The sequence below is a fragment of the Solea senegalensis genome, linkage group LG9, assembly GCF_019176455.1.
Source record: "Solea senegalensis isolate Sse05_10M linkage group LG9, IFAPA_SoseM_1, whole genome shotgun sequence".
Classification (NCBI taxonomy): Eukaryota; Metazoa; Chordata; class Actinopteri; order Pleuronectiformes; family Soleidae; genus Solea; species Solea senegalensis.
Window position 1 is genome coordinate 4,883,266 of NC_058029.1, and position 20,602 is coordinate 4,903,867.

The 20,602-nt window shown below is 39.4% G+C and overlaps 2 protein-coding genes across 2 annotated transcripts; one reads left to right on the plus strand and one right to left on the minus strand.

Moving 5' to 3' along the window:
* Positions 1–217: 217 nt before the first annotated feature.
* Positions 218–10,000, minus strand: hormad1 (HORMA domain containing 1). The gene is made up of 16 exons (XM_044034295.1): positions 9,826–10,000; positions 9,573–9,637; positions 8,427–8,571; positions 8,260–8,323; positions 7,853–7,889; positions 7,660–7,680; positions 7,070–7,096; positions 6,803–6,870; positions 5,530–5,684; positions 3,879–4,036; positions 3,387–3,455; positions 2,774–2,834; positions 2,057–2,109; positions 1,493–1,576; positions 652–690; positions 218–377 (listed from the first exon to the last, which is right to left on the minus strand). Exons 2-16 carry the CDS (start codon positions 9,603–9,605, stop codon positions 282–284), a joined length of 1,110 nt encoding a protein of 369 aa, XP_043890230.1. The 5' UTR covers positions 9,606–9,637; positions 9,826–10,000; the 3' UTR covers positions 218–281.
* Positions 10,001–10,316: 316 nt separating this feature from the next.
* Positions 10,317–19,760, plus strand: ensab (endosulfine alpha b). Its single transcript, XM_044034297.1, has 3 exons — positions 10,317–10,518; positions 13,881–14,003; positions 15,722–19,760. Exons 1-3 carry the CDS (start codon positions 10,462–10,464, stop codon positions 15,890–15,892), a joined length of 351 nt encoding a protein of 116 aa, XP_043890232.1. The 5' UTR covers positions 10,317–10,461; the 3' UTR covers positions 15,893–19,760.
* Positions 19,761–20,602: the final 842 nt, after the last annotated feature.

The window sequence follows — 20,602 nt, forward strand, 5'->3', positions numbered from 1 at the left end:
TTAGACTTGCAGGCCTGCTTTGTACATGAGTAACAGAACTGTACCAGAAAACAGAAAACCTTTAAAAGTCTGAACACATTTTACTTCTGTTTCTCATAAATGAACTGTGAACTGAAGTCATGTCTCAACCTTTAAATGTGGGGAAAGTGTTTCCACGTTGAATTCTCTGAAAAAAATTTAAAAATAAAACTACAACATAACTTGTAATTAAAAAAAAACAAAAAACATTAAGTGTGTGAAGTGAGGCAGCAGTGCTGCTGTGTTTGCAGGGTGCTGTGAGGTCAAAAGCGCTCCTTGGGCTCGCTGAATTTGCGTTTCTTCTTAGTTGCTGACGTGGACCCTTTTTCCTGGCTGTTGGGGATGTCGTACTGAGAAATCTAAAGAGAAAAGAAAGAAGTAAAAGGAAAAGGAAACAAAAATCATTTGTGTCTGAATGTCATCCGCGAAAATCCTCCAAAATCTCCTGTTTAAGTCATTTAAAACACTGAACTCTTATGTAAATGTGTGTTCTTCCCACTTCCCAAACATACTGTATATTCTAATGCTGGAAAGACTAAACTTATTATAGAATAATACATGGAGTAGCACATGCTTTGTCTTTAACTGGCTTTATATTGATAACTAATCATGATTAGACAATTCATTTCTTACCAGTTTTTCTGCCGATTTGTTTACGTTGACACTTGTCTCCTGCGCACGCGCACACACACGGACAACACAATACAACACAAGTAGTCCTGAATTAATAAGCATCACTTGTTTTCTACAGCAAATACAAAATCCCAGTATCTGTTAACAAAAAAACTACAATGAATAGAACTAAAGAATATAGTAAAAGCTACAACTTTCATTCAAAATGGATGTTTCAGAACAGAGAGTTCGAATGAGTTGACGACTTTCGGGACATTCCAATCAGAAACGCTAACTAGGAAAATTATGACTTACAGGTAGAGCTGAAACAATTACTCGATTACTAAATTAATCAACTATTTTTGATAAGTGATTCATCAGTTTGAAGCTTTTTTTTTCATGACTAAAACAAGATTTGTGATTGTTTTACCTTAAATGTGCATATTTTCTGGTTTCTTTGCTTCAGATAACAACAGAAACCAACAGGTTTGAGGACAAAACAAGACATCCGAGAACATCATCATTTCCAGGTTTGACAAACACTAATCTGACATTTTGCAGCGCTACTTCCAAGTACAACTGGAACACACTAATGGTGCAGTTCATGTTGAAATAATGTGTTGTATTGAATCCAGCACATTTCCTTAATTTCTGCTGCACAAAAACACGTAAGAATTCAAACTCTTAAGAGCAGCATTGTGGGCACAACTCGTGCTATTTCAGTCACAGATAAAGAAAGACATTCTGTTTATGCGTCAGTGCACGGAGACAGGGTTTCTAAGAGTGAAGAGGTTTAAGGTCAACAAGCTGTAAGAGTAGAGCAGAAAATCGCCGGCCGCTCAGCGCTAAGTGGTTGACTGACCACGGTGGAGGAGATGATGCGTCCACTTCTCATCCTCTTCAGCCCCACCTCCATGTCAGAGGTCCTCTTCACCAGAGTTTCCACCTGAGAGAGGGGACATATGGTCCGTAATAACACCGACCTGACCTATGCATGAAGTGGCTCTTTTCTCAAGGCTGAACGGTCACTGAGAAACCACCGTTGCTGGTCAATGGGCAGCGACGGTCACTCTGCTGCCCATTGCAGCCTCTCTTCATATTTTTTTTTAAATGTAAACAAGTTTTTTGCACCTCATGATGAAAGGAAAAACACTTTATAGACTTCTTTGTATTCCAACTATTACCCATTAATCTTTGGGTTAAACACTTTTATAAATAAATCCACAGTAAAGTGTAAAAAAACCATTAACTCTCATTATCTTCATCCCTTTTCTATATTCCCACTCGTTTAGCACATTGTGTTTTCTTTTGCTTGGATTCACCGTCGACCTCCACTTAAACAACGATGACCCGAGCTAATAGGATTAGTGAATTTTAATGTGTGAGTCGTGCACTCGGCAGCCTGACATGATCACGTGACACGTACCTCTGTGACGTCTTCGCAGCTGTTGATCTTCTCATCACAGCTAATCTGGGTTTCTTTAAAAGAGAAAATTAAGATTAAGAGTCTTTATTGTCATGTGTAGTCAAACTCTAAGACATACAAACATATACACTGACTAATATGTACAAAAATAAGTTCCATGAACTTCATGTATCTGAAATTCTTAGAGTAGACTAAATGTGCCTTATAACTTGAAGCCATGTGTTCATACAAATAACTCCCAGATCGTTTAGCTTGTTTAAAGCTGGTGTAGACAACGTATTTTTCGTCATTACTGATCAATAGTTCCATAATATGCTTTCCGCTTGATGTAAATCAAGTGATCTGAGTGCACATATACCGGGTGGGGCGAGTCATAAAAATTAATATTTCAGATTAAAAGCATGTTCAGTAAGGCATTATTAATGAGGGAAATGTTATAATTGCTTACATAATCCACGAGTAGATTTGTAGTGCACTGTTTGCACAGATGAAGGTCTCTAAATATAGGAAAATAACTGTTGCGCGTAGATATTTAAGGTGAGAATGTTTCTGAGATTTGTTAGGGCTGGATATTGCTGCTGATTGCAAAAGCACTTTTCACATAACACATTTTTTCATGTCATAACGTTTGATTATTTTCTGAATTACATGTGCCGTTGATATCCTGAATTTTTGTGCACAGACAATAAAGGCGATGTGAAGTCGTTATGGACATACCAGTGTTGTCCAAGTCTGTGTTTTCAGTGTCAGGCCTCTCCACGTCTTCAATCACGTGGCTCTAAAGATTTAAAACAAATGATCAGAACACTTATAACAACAACAAACAAACAAAGCCTTACCTAAAAGTGGGTGAACTGAACTGCAGCCTCGCTTGCTTTTGCAACATCAAACATTCCCATATTTGTGTGTCGACCTTGATGCCAGCCATGCACGGCAGTGGCTAATGTGAGGACATGTTTTTGCTATAACAAATTCTAGGCATCATCATCATCATCTGTCAATGGGAAGAGCTCCTGCCATGGCATTAGTGAGGTCAGTGTGATTTACTGTACGTGCTCAATAATTCACTGAGGCTCCGAATGGATGTTATAAAAACTGAAATGGCCATTGACAGGAAAAGGGTTCCCTGCCCCTGATGCCGAGCACATGTCCTTTAAGCAGGAATAACCTGATGTAAACCCAGACATCAATTTGATTATGACTTGATTTATACATCTATACGGTAAAGTGAGTCAAAAGTGCGGCTGTGTATGAACAAATCATGACAGAAATGGCTTTGCCCTGCTGCAGGTAAACAAGCTTTATGTCTTCTTGTTGTTTGTGTGCTGACCTGTGAAAGGACGCCCTCATCCTCCATCTTCAGAACCCACTTCTCTGTTACGTTAACACTCTCCTCCACCTGCAGAGATTTGAGTAAATGTGACTTCTTGCAAATACTCTCGAGTTCACTTCACCAAGTGCTCTGACAAAGATAAAAGAGCAACAAAAACAAGACCACATGACGACCAACAAACGTCAATATAAATAAACCCAAAAGAGAAATGAAAACAGGAAGACAACATCTCACATGACATTACATAGAGCTGAGCTGCAATGATTAAATTGATTATTAATCTAAATGAATTGCCAAATTTTCTGATCATCAACTAATCGTCTGAGTGTTTGTTTAATAATTAAAATGAGCTCCCCAATTTTTCTGCTCATCAAATATGAATATTTTCTGGTTTCTTTGCCCCATATAACAAAGAAATTACTAAAACAGAATCATTTTGGTTTGTGGATAAAACAAGACACTTTGGAGGTTAGGGAAACTGTCTTTCACCTGCTCCAGTCTGTGTCTCTCAGTTGCCATGTCCATCTTCAGAGTGTGGAAAGGGGTGGAGACTTCGCCCATAGTCAGTTTCACTGGCTCTCTGTCAAACTCCATGGTGGCGCTGTCGGCCTCCTTGAAGCCCGGTGGCTGATAATCCTGAGGGGTAACTACAAAATAATCAGACAGACAAACAAACAAACCATGAGACAGATTGTATGTCCTGAAAAACACAAGGTGCATGTGAGGATGCATTTCTACAGTTAACCAAATTTAATCCAGCAAACAGAGGTGGATTAATCTGAAGATACTCAAAGATCGGCACTGTGAATAATCCCACTGGCCTTTGTGATAAATGGACACAATTTAAAAACAGTCAGTCTAAAAGGACAGTAAAATCTAAAACTAATTTCTAAAGTGTTTAACTTCAGTTCAATCTATTTTCTTTACATATTTAAAATCATTTGCAGTTGAAAAACCTTTGTGTACAATCTTCGATGATCTCCACTGTGTTGCAAAGATGAACTTTTTTGGAGGATTTTATTCATAAAAGCATAAAAACAACCTTGTTATCTGATTCAATTCAGATTTGTGGTAACTTTATAGTTGAATATAAACTAGCTCATATTTAATTTTATTCAGTAATGAGGAAAGTTTTTGAGAAAATATTGACTGACCTTACATAAATGTGGGAGATGTCATTTTAAGTCAGTGTTTGGAAATATCAACACATAATGATGATACTATAATTGATCTTACAATAATATCAGACACATTCAATATTTCACTAAACTGGGTTGTGAAAAACAGACAAAATACGCTCTTGTGGCTGCAGTGTAGTGCATTATGGTCCATCCAGAGTGCAGAGGCGTCTCTAACCATGTGTTAATAAATGCTTTTCCATGTGTTAAACACTAGGGGGCAGAGTCTGTAAATTACAGACACAGAACTCTTTAAAAACAAGGAATGAAATTCAAGTTGCAACTTGATGTCTAAAATGTGACACATTGTGGCACAAATACATCAGCTCTGTGTTGTTACTGGCCCATATTGACCTTGTTGACGGTCACCAGTGAAATGATAAATGATAAGATGACAGACACTGATGTTTGTCTGGGCCATGTTACTGAAAACATGCCTCTAATTGAATAAGTAGTTATATAAGAGGCTGAAGACACTCTTTAACTGTTATTGTTTGTGATAAAATCCAATATGCTGATATATCAAGAGTGCTGATAACCGATATATGTATGTTTTTCCCTGCGCCCCAACTGCAGAGGTCATTTAGTCTCTTCTGTAGTGAAATTAACATATTTTTCATACTCATGTCACAGGTGATGTAGATATAATTTTTCTTCATATAGTTAGAGAAGAGTGCAAGCTTACAATTCAAGGAGGTAGCAGCCTATACTATAAGTCATATTGGTGGATTTTGGCGTGTTTGTCAATGTCCAAAAATACATTTTAAAGCCAATATCATGCCGGCAACATCATGCAGCCCTAATTGAAAGATAGTAAGGCTGTATAAAGAGCTGAAAGACTAAATGATAATAATAATGATAATAATAATAACAAAGATTTATGTGTGTTCAAAAATTACAAACTGCCCCTTTCAGCTGTGGTCCATAATATAATTATAATATCATTTTAATTGTTGTGCTACCATCCTCGTAGTAGGTCAGCTTCATGTTGAGGAAGATGTTGTCCGGCAGAGGACCCAGGTTCTGCATCAGAGTGTAAAGCTTCCTCACCAGGAGGATGCTGGCCTTCTTAGTGTCACCGCAGGACACCGTTGACGTTTTGTTGTTGTTGTTGTAGCTGAAACAGACACGAGGTAGAGTGAGCAACAAAAAGTCTGTTGCTTTGTCAGGTGACTGCGACGTCAACTGTTAAGACATACTGTAATAACAGAATCACAAGACACTTAATCAATCCCCGGGAGGAAATTGTGTTTTGTTACAGCTACTCCTACTAAGAACAGGGGAGGAAACACACTCACAGATTCCCAGCCACAAAACTATAAAACACTAGTATACAAAGAGAAGAATATTGGCTGCATCTAATAAAATAACAATGTACGGTATATATAAATGGTGAATTCAAATGAGTGAGCTGATGTTTAACATACTATATACAAGAAATGTGTATATGCACAGTGTATATAACACATGGAACATACACTAATTTTAAATTACTATGCATAAGACTGGTGAATGCACAAAAAATAATATTGGAATATCTATTGTTATACCACATGGTTTAAGATGTGGTGACAACAGGATGCAGATGTTGCCTCACAGCAGAGGTCTCCAACACGTGGGCTGCGGGCCACATGCGGCCCCTTATTTGATTTAATGTGGTCCACCACTTGATTTCTATTTAGACACAGAACATGTGGCCAAAACGAGGGAGAGACAGCGTTCAGGCAGCAGTCACTCACAGTAGTGCTGGGTGGTATGACCCAAAAAGGTATATCATTATTTAGACAGTGATTTAACTAATTCAGAGTGTTTAAAGAGTAAAGAAATGTATTCACATAGTCATTGAGGCAAAGGCATAGATTGTAAATAGAAAAGTGGACGTAGGCTTCCATAGACAATAGCAAATAAAATATACAGAACTGCCAACAGGGGGTGACTCTGCTGGTTGCAAAGGAAGACTTGTTTGAATGGAGGTTTAATATATACTTTAAATGGGAGGCTGAGGGGGGGAAAAAACCTACTTCTCACATGATTTATAATGTCAGTAAACATTTTCTGAATCTAATCCTAAACCGCTAATGTTGCGGTTTCGGATGAGATCAGGTCACTTCCCGATATGTGTGCAGAGTTGGTTCATATGTGTTGAGTTGTCCTACTGTTGCTGTGCCTTGCGCTGATAAGAGGTTTGTTCAATATCCTGTTATCTCTGAACGGCCAAGCACGGCAAACTCCCACCTTTCAAAGTCCATCTGCACTCCTTGTGTGTTGTACAGTATCCTGAAGTGGTAAAACTCAGTCACTTTCTGAAAGACAACACAAGACAACTGGCAAATGTGAAGGCATGATTATTATGTACAATCGAATCCAAGGCAAATTTCCACACAGTGACAATAAAAGCATATCGTTCCGTAACGTATCAACACGAGAAGCACAATAATCATATACACAGCTCATAATAAGATGAATTAAAATCAACAACAGGAGGTATAATCTGTCTATTACCTGGGGACTGTCTTGGTCAGTGTAGATCTAATCAGAATAAAAACATCAGCAGCATGAACATTTCAACATTTTTAATATCAATATAATTATATCTGTAAAATGTAATTAAAACATCCCAGTATTTGTCAACTCATCTCTTTGCTACTATAACCTTCCTCAGCAATATTTTGTCTATTAAGGTTATAAATCAACAATGATTCTTTGAACAATGACAAAATTAATTATATCACAAAATCTGTTAAGATACAATTTGGTATAATTCATAGAACTGTGATTGGTATAAAAAAATACCACTGTTTGAATTTGCTTCAAATTCCAAAAATCAACTCAAATATAATTTGACATTTTCATTTGAGTCAAGTCTTGAATTAGTCAAGACTTGACTCAAATGAAATGGCATATACATTTAAAAGCAATCAATGTTTATGAACGTTTACACTTTTACAAATATATCAAATTGTTTCGCTCACTCTATTGATGCAATACATCAAGCCAAACACCAGTTAAATGTTACACCCCTACTATGTATTATATTATATTAATTTGAAATTTAAAAATATATGAGTCACTGTCAAAAACAACATACTCACAGACATAATAACAGACCGGAGCTGGAGGGGGGAAGAAAACAATAATTTTAATCATATTAGTCACAATGAGACACAAAGGATGATGTGAATCAAGAGTCACGTTGCTGGTTTCGTAAATTTCTCATGACTATCTTTCATGTTACAACAGATTTTCAGTCTGGTGTGTGTGTGGTAAACTGTGAATATGACTCACGTATTTCTTCTGGATGGCCTCAAAACATCCCTGCATCCTGGAAGAAATTGACAAAAATACACAGCCATTACACACATCCATCCATTATCTGCAACACCTGTGCTTTGATGGTCACGAGTGGAGCTGGAGAAACACTACAAATATCTACCTGTGACTTTTCCGACAGTTATTACATTTGTTATAAAAGTATTATTGGATATTATTACTGTTCACTCCTACAACATGTAGAGGAATGAAGAACACAGTGAGACAAATAGAATAAATTTCTTGACAGCCAATCTGTTCATCATCTGTATCATTTGGCTGTGACTCTTCCTGTAAGTTTTAACTGTACTGTATGTTATGACTCAAAGTTTCGACAGGAATTATATCCGCTTTGGCAATCAAGTGTTTATTAAGTTAATTACCACTGGACAATCTGACTGGCCCCGGGACAGCTGCGCTCCTCTCTAAGGATCATCACTTTCTGATCTGCGAGAGGCAAAAAAAATAGAAGGTAAGAATCTTCTTTGTAAACATTTTTTAATGTTTAAATGATGTGCAGACAAATACATTTCCAATATCTACATCTAACCATCAACATATTTGTCCCCAAATGCTTTCTCCGGGAAAAGCCCTCGGAGGTATGTAATGCCAGACACTGCGATTGCCAGAAGCTTCTTTATAACGACCAGGGACTGCTGCTCTGAGAGAACCTGATTAGGCAACAGCTGAGTGTCCTGCAGGAGAGAATCAAATGAATCATACATCTGTGCGAGTACTTACTCATCACAGTTAACACTAACACAAGAAACATGAACAGCTAACAGCTGTGTTTATACGAGTGAGGCTACAACATATTTTATCACATATAAAACACTTATGAGAGGGTAAATCAATATTTACACATTATAAAATGTGGCCTCAGTGAAGTCTATGATAGATAAAAAGCATAAACATTCATGACAAGGTTCCACCATTTTATCAGTTCTACTGTGATCAGATGATATTCGCTGTGTTGACTACCACAGTAATTATCAAGGCTAATCGCATAAATATGGTAAAAACATGGTAAAAATAACAATTAACTGTTGATGTTTGGGGTGGATAATGGTAGTAAAGGTTATGTCATACATTTGTGTGATTACAATTACCATTATATGGGGATAACATAATAGAGTGAAGAGCTGAAATACATAAGAAAAATTCAGTAGATTTTTGTAATGATTCCTTCATGTTATTGTCAGAAAATTAGAACAAAAGTAAATAGCAACACATTGTTTTGATTTTATTCAACAAACTATTTGAACCTGTTCCCTTTCAAACAACATCATTGAGCATCAATGTGTCATTAATTAATATATAATATATCTTTAACAAGCATTTTGCTGTGCTATCCAGATAAAAAAGGAATACCAATAAAAGGAAAAAAGTAAGAGTAGGAGTAAAATAAATTACTACTATCCTCCCACCACAAGATGAAACATACTAGGTACACCTATTAATTAAGAGGTACAAAGGACCTTGAAATTTAAATGCTACAAACAGCCTCAAAGGTTTATTAGATTAAGAAAAGGTGCTCAGTAAAACGACTATGACATTATAAGAAATAAATATAGTATGGTCAGTAAAGCCATTTTGTCCTTGGCCTGTAGCTAATCAGATTGTTAGCATGCTTGCTGCATTATAAATAATTGAAGGTACCTTTACACATCACATTATTACTTCCATTACTACTTACCTGTGAGGTTCTTTGGCGTTGTACACAAGCCATTGTTTTCTAGAGGAGAACCCACAAACAAGAAGCTACAAAGGAAGCAAAGACAAGTGTAATTAGGAAGTTTAACAAGGCACTCCAAGCTAACATTGGCTAGTTTAGCACCCTTACATTACAACACAATTACTGTCGACTGTGAACAGCCGCTTGATAATTGTCCAGTTAATTTATCTTTATGCGGCCACCTGCTGCACTGATATAACGAGCTGGTACTTACAAGGAGGTGTATTTTACCATAAAACAGATTCATCAGTTTGTATTAACGATGTAGAATTAAGCGACTCGTTCCCGCAAATTGTTTGACTGACAGGTCAGAAACAAGTAGCCAATGAGCAACTGAGTAGTTAGCTTCTCATTTTCATTATACTGGAAAAAAACGATAACAATGTTTGCCGAGGTCCTCCTTACATTAGTGTTGGGGGAAATGTTTAGTTTACTTTAATATGCCTCATTACATATGTGTTTCCCAGGTGATTTTGTGATTGATTTCGGTTGATGCACTGCGGCCTCCGCATCGCCCCGCCTCTGCACGGGAATATGTAATGTCATTGGTCAACAGCCTGTCAGTCGCGGCCAAGCGGCGCCTTTCACGGCATCCTATTGGCTTTATTTGGAGCCTTGGTGCTCTACTATTGGCTACTGTACATGCCAATCACAAGTAGGTGCCACCTATCCCTCCTTCCAGTGGTGATGTCACATCTCGTTACGCCATTTTTGTTAGGGAGAGCAGTCGTGTTCAGAAAAGGAGGATTAGGCAGCTGAGCACAGGTACCTCAATCGGCTCCTCTAACATCACCTCGTTCTGAGTTGTCTAGGACAAACAAGACACTTGCTTGTCCGCCACACTCGTATAATGTCGTCAGAAAACCTGGACCCGGACACTCAGGTGGACTACGAGGACGAAAAACAGGTGGGTTGCTCACTGCTGTCTTGATGTTGTTGGCTAACCCACCGAGCGTGCTAGCAAGAAGTGGCTAACGTCAGCTAGTGTTCGCGCTGGGCTCAGTGCTGCACCAAGACACAGGGGGGACAACCCCCGGGAGACATGTAGAGCAGAGAGGAGCTGGTGTGTTTTTTGCAATCGCTGCTGTCACAACACACTGCCAGTTTACCACTGTCACTTTGTTTTGTCTCCTGCCTTGTGTCATTGGCTGGTGAGTCCACAGCAGCTCGGGCCTCATTGGTCTGTCCTCTGGGGGTGGGTGGAGAGGGGTGAAGGTGTTTGTGTGTGGGTCTAAATACGTAGGGCTCGTATAGACACCGAAATTAGTTAGTCTACTGAGTACGTCCTGTGCAGGTGGAACCACATGCAGTGAGATAAACAGTGTTTTTTCCCAGATGCTCCATAGTCAATGTCCTGACAGTGGCAGCTGCTGCTGTGGACCTGAGTGCTTCAGATTTGCAGATGTGCATATGCTATAGCTCCAGCACCTGGACCAGGAGCACACACTGTTTCGTTTTGTCTGCTAAAATCACTGTGGGTCAGATAGGTTTTCATTGACCCCGTAGTTTGTTTACACACTGTTAGCAGTTTAGCCAACACAAAAATGTATAAAACAAATAAATGTTATAACCAGAAAGATAACTCCAAACCCACCAAGGCCCACAGTGTTGATATACACTCCTCTATCTCACAAGATTAACAATTGTTTAAATTAAATCCTGTATCTGAATTTTTGTCAACAAAAATTGCAACAAAAACAACACCAGTGGTGACATTAATAAGCACAACACCTTTATTGAAGCAGTAACATTGATCAATTGATCAGTGAAGTAGTAAGAAATGATCACCAGCTGTTTTGGTAATAGATTTATCGATTGAGCATTTATAAACAATTTATGTGTTTTCAGATTCTTATGATTACTACATTATGGTTTCTCTGCTTTGACTGCAAACTGAATATCTTAAACGGAGGCTATTTATTAGGTTTGGGAAGCACCAGATAACACTTTTTTTTTAAATTATGGGTTGAACAACTAATGGTTTAATCAAGAAAACAATCAATATAGTAAATTAAAAAACTACAAATTAAAGCATGGCGCAGCCATCTGGACTTGGGGTATTATGAGTAGACAATTCTGAATTAAAACTTACGGGGGCGTTCTAACCTCCAGCTCCACTTTTGCAGTGTGATCACATGAAGCCCTAACCCTAACCCGAAACCACCTGTAAACAAATTCTGACACATTACAAAACCCCCTGACCCCAAAAGATCGCACTGACAACCACACGTTTATACATAACTTTCATCAGTATTTTGCTATTTTTATCTACTTTCCCACTGTCACTGTGGCATCATTAGATGCCCTACATTTTTCAGTTTGATCCAGTAGTTAAATTCTGTACACAGTAAAAGGGATATTTCAGCTTTTTTGAAGTGTGGCTATATGTGGTATTGGTACATAATCAGCTTTAGACTTATTGATCTCGCTGTTGGATCTCAATTTCCAATAGGAAAGTGTATACCGCTTGCGCTCCTGCACCAAAGTTCATAAGAAAAAAATAACAATTTTACAGCACACATGAGTTGTTGATTCACTGCTGCCTCCACTATTGAGTGTTGTGTTGGAGTTTCAGTGGTTGAAATAGTCCGGATTTACCTAAAAATACAAAAACTTGCCAAACGAGGCAGCACCAGACCAGCATCTCCAGTTTCCCCTGCAAGCTAATTTAAATTTATATTTTTTTTTTTTGGTGTGGGAGAGTGAGGCAGTTTACAAAGAAACACAGTAGGAAAGGGTTGTCTGACAGTATAATAACGCAGTGAATATATTCCTAAGGCCGTTTAAGCGAGTGTAGAATTGATTAGGTGAGCCTTTTGTGGCTTAAATCAGTTATTCCTGATTTTCCTGCTGACAGCCATGTTTTCACCAAGAGCATAACTCCCAGGCTCTAGGCATGGGGGCATGCACAGCATAGTCAGCTCTGTCTATTTTCAGTACCTCGTGCAACCAAACTTCAAAAAACCTCATCTATCCCTTTAAGTGGCATCCAGCTTCAATAAGGCTATGAAACAAGCAGGTACAGTAGAGGGGATTTCTACCCTGCAGGACAGAAATGATTTAAAACTGTTATGTCCCGTTGGATTTGCAGTTTCCCTGCTGAATATAATGGCTCATAAATTTCTCGTCATGGATTCAAGTGAATCAGCACCCTCAGTTCTACATGCCCCCTCTCCTCCCTCGGGAATCTCTTCATTGGGTTCTGTCAGTGTCCTGAGTCACATTTTATCCTTGCCCCAGCAAGCTTTGCAGGCCGAGTGCCCTATCATCTGTCTGCATTGTGGAAGTAGGTCTATGGTGCTCACTGTTCTCTCCAGGTGTACGTGCAGGGAGTGTGCAAGTGACTTTTGTAGTTTGTGCACTACAAAGCTACATGCACTTTATACACATTACTTTGTGGGTTAGTTAGCTGAAGGACTTGAACGACAGGTCTCTGACAAGTTTTGTTCGTGTTTGGTCTGTGGCAACACCATGAGTATCCACCTTGGACTTGTGTAACCTCTTAGTGACATAATAACGAAAAGGTGTTGTCGGGTTATTGTTTCTAGACCTAGAAAAGACATGACCACATATATCATTTAAGACATTGTGATTGTTTTAAAAATGTGCAATTTATTTGACATTATTGAGTATTTAATGACTTTAATTATGATGAAACACGCACCAAAACACCACACATTTGCTGAATGTGTGCAGCAAAAGCCCTCCTTGCTGCAGCAGTGAGCAGGATTCAGTGTCACATGACTACTAGTGGGCCTGCATGATCACGTGACCTCTCACTGGCACTCGCCCTGCCACATAGGTTATCCTTGTGTGGTTATGCTGATAGGGAGAAAACAGCCTCCACAACTTAAAGACTGTTGTTTTGTGTTTTAAGAATATCGACTATAGCCATGTAATTATAGTTACGGGATATTACAAGGTTTTATAAATGTTATTTATCAATATAAGATTCTAATATCCAAGCTCTGTTCTCTTCTTCTAAAGCTTTATTGTTTATTAGAGACTGCATTAGAAAACCTTCATGCTGTGATTCATACTATCAGGACTGGCAGTTTCAGTTCCCACAACAGTTTTGCTCGAGCAGGTTTAATGTTTTCATAGAGTGAAGCAGCCTCGAGCTGCACAGTTCTGGTGTTTTCTGCAAAATCAGTAGCATTTTGTCTAAATAAATGAGCCCCTGTCACAAAACCAGCTGTTCCAGTTGTGTTTAAACCTGTTTAGTGCAAAAACAAGGTTGTTTATGTCAGTCTGTTATCGTCTGCTCAGGACTCCCAGGAGAAGAATGCAAACCCGGTGAAGGCGGAGGAGGCCAAGCTTAAGGCCAGATACCCCAGCCTGGGCCAAAAGTCCGGTGGCTCAGACTTCCTCATGAAAAGACTACAGAAGGGGGTAGGTGGCCGATGGTGTGGGATAAAAACAGGTTGAAGACATGGGTGTATTTCATTAAAAATCACAGGTTTTATCCCCATTTAAGATCACAGAGCCCACATCCTGCTCTCCAGCTTGTTAAATGCTTCGCTATCTGTTTTATTTTGTATTTGAACTTTTTATTTTTAGAATATTACTCTAGTTATGGCTAACTTGCAGTCTGGCCAACTGTGTTTACTGGATCAAAATTGGATAGATCTACATACAAACATACCACTGATGCAGAATTACGTATTCAGGAAAACAGAAAACATGTCAACAGACTTGCTTGTTGTAGGTTTTCTAGTGTAGAGATCTAGTAATGGCTTCAAACAACTTTTGCCCAGGTGAGCTTGGGCACACAGAAAAGGTAGAGACTTGTTATGACCTTTTTTATACAAAATAAACCTTTCTGATTAGTCTTGTTTTTCCTCAGTTTAGCTCTGGTGAATCACTGACCCTTAAACATTCCACTGGTAAAACTTAAAACACAGCTGCCCACTGCATACCTTTATTTCTTTCCCCATATCCAGTGATCTGTTGTGTATTTTTCTGTATCTTGCAAATAAGCGACCTCACACAGACGTATAATGACATGTTTCTACTCGACTGCAGTAGATTTCATTGTGGAAAATAGAGTATGTCACTCATCTGAAATATGAAAAACACAGGTTTATTTTTTGAGCCTCCGTTTGTTGTTCATTCTCCAGTCCTATAGGGCTAAATGCATCGAAGCAGAGAGGAAAAATAATTTCTGTCGCGACCAGATCTCAGTAGACCAGAATGCCAATGCAGCCAGATCCATAGCATGTGAAATACAACAGCCTGTTTGATGGATTGTTTTTATTTGTAATTTGTACAGCAGGACAAATCACACAGAAGCATCCGTCTTTCTTTCTTTCTTTCTTTCTTTCTCTCCTCTCTCACTTTTCCTCAACTGGAGAAACTGTTGCTCTCTCCACCTACATGTACTGTGTATATGCTACAGAGAACTTCCACCTCTGGAGACTGCTGAAAGTCATTCTGGGAAATCACTGACAAGAAGTAGGAGTAGTCGAGGCAGGAGGAACCTGGAGCCAAAGAGCAAATTGCAGTACTTCATCACCAGTCCCAGAATGAAAATCATCAGAGAATGATGATATCGAGCAGTTTGAGGATCTGAGAGTCGACTTTTGTTCTTTTGGTGATTGAATCAGCACAACTATGATTCTCAGATTGATTATTTCATTAACTGGTTTAAAATAATCACGTCCAAATCCATCTTTTGCTGGTCATCGTGTCTCTCCCCCCTCCTGTATTCCAAACTAAGAAATATACTGTATTTAGAATGTAAAGAGGCACGTGCCTGCCACTGTTGCGTAATTGCAGAGGTTTGCGCTTAGAGTAAATGATGATAATATGCTTTATTTCATGGCGTCTGTTGTTATACTCGGTGACACTTAACACCGAACCTACGCAGACACCTGTCAGCACTTTTCCAGTTTGAGTCTTGGACTGCACATGCTCTCTGTAGCACAACACTTTCCAAATCCACTGGTAGCCACACATGTACAACCCGTTGCTCAAATAATACAAGGACATTCAAATGAAGGGGAACATCTGCAGCGAAATAACCACAAGTGGAACTGAACACTGAAAGTATGACCTTGCCCTTAGAAAACATGCAAAGGAGTAATATTTGACTCTCTTTTCCCACACAGCAAAAGTACTTTGACTCCGGTGACTACAACATGGCCAAAGCCAAGATGAAGAACAAGCAGCTTCCTGTTGCGGGGCCTGACAAGAACCTGGTGACTGGCGACCACATTCCCACGCCGCAGGACCTACCACAGAGGAAGTCCTCCTTGGTGACCAGCAAGCTAGCTGGGTAGCCGTCATCATGCCAGAAGCAGCCCCCGTCCCCCCACATCCATCCATCCATCCCTCCCTCCGGGGCTCCCACCAAAGGTTCCCCCCAAAAGTCCTCACCCATGTCCCCAACACATCCACCTCTCCTACCTTCTCTCTTCCCTTTTCATCCCCAGGCGCCACTGGCTTTAACATAACGGGCAGAGTTGTATAAGTTAAAACTCCATTTGCTTCTATGTAGGTGGGGTGGGAGGAAGGGAGGGAGGGATGGAGGTTCAGGCGGCCCACAAGGTTGCAGTCTTCTCTGCCTTCCCACTACACACAGCTCTGCGCACTCTGCTCTGCCGCCTCCCTCATGTCTTGGTGTGCGGTGTTCCAAGATGCATCACAGTAGGTGTGTGTCATCGGGCAGGGGTTGGATGGGGGTGAGTTAATGCACTTTGTATTCTGTATAGTTTGTTTTTGTCCTTTTTTTTTGCATCCTTGATGACACCAAAACAATGTATGTAAGGGAGATAGGAACCATGATCGCAGTGTGTTCTTTGATCTTTACGTTCCCCTGCTTCGCTGGTGGCAGGCTACGGTGACAGGTGTTGGAGGACACGTGTGAATAAATGCTTGCATACCAAATCTGTGAGGGTAGCTGCCTAGATAAAGAGCTGTTGAATGGAGGCCTCCTCACATCTCATCCTCCGTTTACCTTGTGTCGAACAAAACCAGTGGTCACCTGCTACAGCTCAGCCAAAAAGGGATTTTGAAATGCCACCTTTACTTTTTCTCTCTGCCCCTTTTGCTTTAATTCTCAACTCCTTTTGCTACTGTTCTCTCTAAATATGCTGCATGATTGTAACATGTAACAAAAAAAAAGACATTTAATATGTTTTCTAAGGGGAGTGGGGCACCTGCTTAGTAGTAGGATGCATCAAAACAAACACAAGAAGCTCTGACATGTCCGCGACCTCACTTCCTTGCTTTCCTTTTTGCTGTCCTGACAATCCATGTGCACACAGTCTTGTTCGCAGCCCAGGACAAGAGCCAGCTGAGTATGTCCTTGTGTCATTTTTAAAGGCTGGGACCCCCTGCCAACCTCTGACTTCAGTCTGAGTTTGGTTCCTGTTGAGTTGCATCGAGATGTGTGTTTACTAAGAGCCTAAAAAGATTTTGGGGATTTGGAGCGCCCCTTATAGAGTGTATGCTTCTGTAAATAATACTCCAACAAACAAACACATAGTTTGTGATAAGCTCAGCGCTTTAAGGACCTTACCCGCTAGCATGCCTGAGAGAAATGGTAGTGCTAAATTGATCCACTTTGGATCTAATGCTAGGATTTCTGACTTGGAAATGATGTGCTTTACCAACTTAGCCAAATTTGACCCCGCAGCTATCCGGCTCAGAGACTGCAGATGTGTGCGTTACCGTCTCATCCTCAGACTGTGCTCGTAGCACGGTGAGGCAGGCTGCGGGCCAAGCTGCTCTGGATCACACTGACGTGACCGCCAGCCCGACGTCTTACTTTCCCGTAGTCTCTGAATCATGTTATCCAAATGCAATTCAAACATATTTTCAACGAAACGGCCGAGTCCCAGCACTAAAGTCACAATAAAAAAGACATTGGTAAGTGGAGTCAAGTAGTAGAGAGGTTGAAGTCATTTTCCACTGTGGGATGTGCAGTTAAATAGTTTCCATGTTTGGTACCGTTGAAAACAACAGCTTATTCTTGCTGCGACTTATGGATAAAAAAAAAAAATGGATGTTTGTTTCTCATTTGACACTTTCAAAATAGATATGACATCAGTTCACATCAACTTGTATAGAAGATTACATCTTCGAGTATAGGCCTGAGTATGTCCTTGGAACACAACGTTTCTTTTTTCCTTTCAAACTCGCACACACTCCACAGACTGATTTTGGGTCAGAGACAGTAAATGGCAACCCGATCAGTACAGATGTCGGGTGCAGCTCCCCACGATGTCACTGCAAGCTTAAAGTGGGACATTTGCATGCTTGCAGTCATGTGCTCACTCTAACACTTTGGCAAAGCAAGGAGATTGTGTAACATGCGGTGAGGGGGCAGAGTATGTGTGGGTGCTTTGCGCTCGAGTCCCCACCTGTTAATGTAGTTCAACCTCTGAAACAGGTCAGCGATCACCAAAATAGCCAAATTAAAATGCGTGGCTCCACCCACGCGTTCAACGGTGGGAAAGTGGATCCCGGCGTTCGCTGAGATTCTCCTTGTATAATACTGCTTCAGGGAACCTTCACTAATGCACACTCCACCACACAGACTCGGTGATGAGGTGCACGCACCATCACATTTTCAGCCTTGTTTGTTTTTCAGTGAGATTTTAAACGTGTCAAATTAGCAGTGGGGTGAAAAAGACCTGACCTGTACGTGTGTGTGTGTGTGTGTGTGTGTCATGGTGCTGTATGGCTGCATTTCTTTTCTCTGTTTGAGCTGTTGTAAATAGATGTCAACTGGACAGGATTCTGTGTTCCCTACACCTGCTTTTTACTCTTTCAGAGCCTGAGTTATTTCGATTCAATGGTTCCTCTCCTTTAAGTTTAACACTACTTCTGCTCTATGTTGATGTACGGCAGAGGCTATGTGAATCTGTATCATATGAAAATATGTGTAAATGCTGCTGATTCAGTCTAAGACTAATCTAATAGATGATGCCCTGTAAAGAACGCATATCCTCTCGATCCTACCAGTCAGACTCTCTTCTTCCCACCCAAGTATCTCTCTATCAGAATCCTACGAACTTCAGTGCAAAAAAATGCATACTTTTATAGATGCATTATTAAACTTAATCCAACATTGGGTTTGTATGGAAAGAAAGGGAAGCTGTCCTTGACAAGTAGATTGCCAAAAGAAAACGGGTGGATAAAGTCTAATTTATGAGCAACTTTTGAAATGTAATCAGAAAAGATGCATTTTGGACTGAAAAAAGTGATGTGTGTCTTTCATCTTCAACTTAGACTGGGACAAAAAAAATCCTGTTGAACATCTCATTGCCACACCGAGCACCTCCGTTTATTGCGCTCCTGTTTGAAAGTCTATTCAAAATCTCTTTGTCCTCGATTATAGCAACAATGTCATCGAAACCCCCGTCATTATCAAGATAAAAGTAAAACTAGAACAAATACAGATATGAATGAACAAGCAGACGGAGGGATAAACCAATCGTGATGACACCGTGTGTAGTGTGAGATTACTACAGAAACGACAACAACAAAAATCTCCAAAGCATACATTAAAAACAATCATCAAAATTGTTGAGTAGTGGAGTAGGCCTATAAGTCAGGCTTCAGTTATGTTTTTTGTTTTGTTGTTTTTTTTATAACAACAGTAAGACGGGAGTTCTTGAATGCTACTTGATATTTGGCTTTGCACGCAGCAGTTCAACGAGAGGAAAAAGCAGGGTATGTTTCAAATCCAACACACAGGGTGTCTCTCGTTCAGCTACGACAAACGTGCCAGAATGTATAAAGAAATGACAAGCTGTGTGCTCAGAAGTACTATTGAGCTGCTTTTTTTTTTACCATACTGATCTCTTGTTGTTTTTGCAAGTGAATATGTCTTTATTGGTTCCTTTGTTTGTTTGTTTGTTTGTTTTTCTTGTGTTCTATTATTGCATAATTACTATATTTCATCCTGGCCCGAGATAACTGTGAGGAAATCAGAGGCACCCTTGCTTCCAAGAGAGAGGGAGAGAAATAAAAATAATAATGATAATATGGGTTTACATGGAAAAAAAGAGGATGACTGGAGAACACGGGAATGATTTTAAGAATTCAGAGAGTACTGACGTACTTGGAATATTTCATTTGTGTGGGAGTAGGTGAAAGGATTTTTGTCAGTATTTGAAATAAACTTTTACATGAATAACACATCCTTGCTGCTGCAGTTGTTGTTTCATCATATCAGTGATTATTGTGTCCTAACTGAGGACCAAATGTGTTTGTCGGTGATTACATGTAATTTGTAATCCAGGTAGTACATGTTATATACCACTAGGGAGCAGCAGAGGTATATATAACAATGTGCAACTACTGTAGTAGGAAATGGGTTGAATATTTGTTGTTCCCTCCTCCTAATAAAGTGCTTTTTTTTAAAATCCAGATTACTCTTAAAACCCATTTGGGTAGTTTTTTCGAAGATGCAATTATTGAACATTTTTAATAAAATCAACCTTTTCGTATTAGGAAATAGGGCTGCATTATTTTCATGATCGATAAATAATAATCGACAGATTATGTCGATTATTCGAGTAATCTTTTTGTCCATAAAAATGTCAGAAAATGTTGAAAAACATTTATCAGTGGGTCTCAAACCTGGAAATGATGATGTTCGCAAATGTCTTGTTTTGTCCACAAACCAAAATGACTCAGTTTGAATGATTTCTTTGTTTTATGGAGCAAAGAAACCAGAAAATATTCACATTAAAGAAGCTGAACAATCAGAGAAATTGGTTTAAATCCTTTAAAAATCACTTAAACCGATTAATCCATGATCTAAATTGACGATTAAAAAAGTAATCAAGTAATTGTTTCAGTCTTTTTAGGAATGTGTTATTGGGTTAGAACAGTATCTACATACACTGAAGTGCACACATATGCACAACTGACTATTGACAATTGTTAACTTTGAAAATGTTAAAAGTCTGATAAAGTCATTTTAAAATTTTACAAATTACTCTAATAAACCACTTGGGTAGTTTTTACAAAGATAA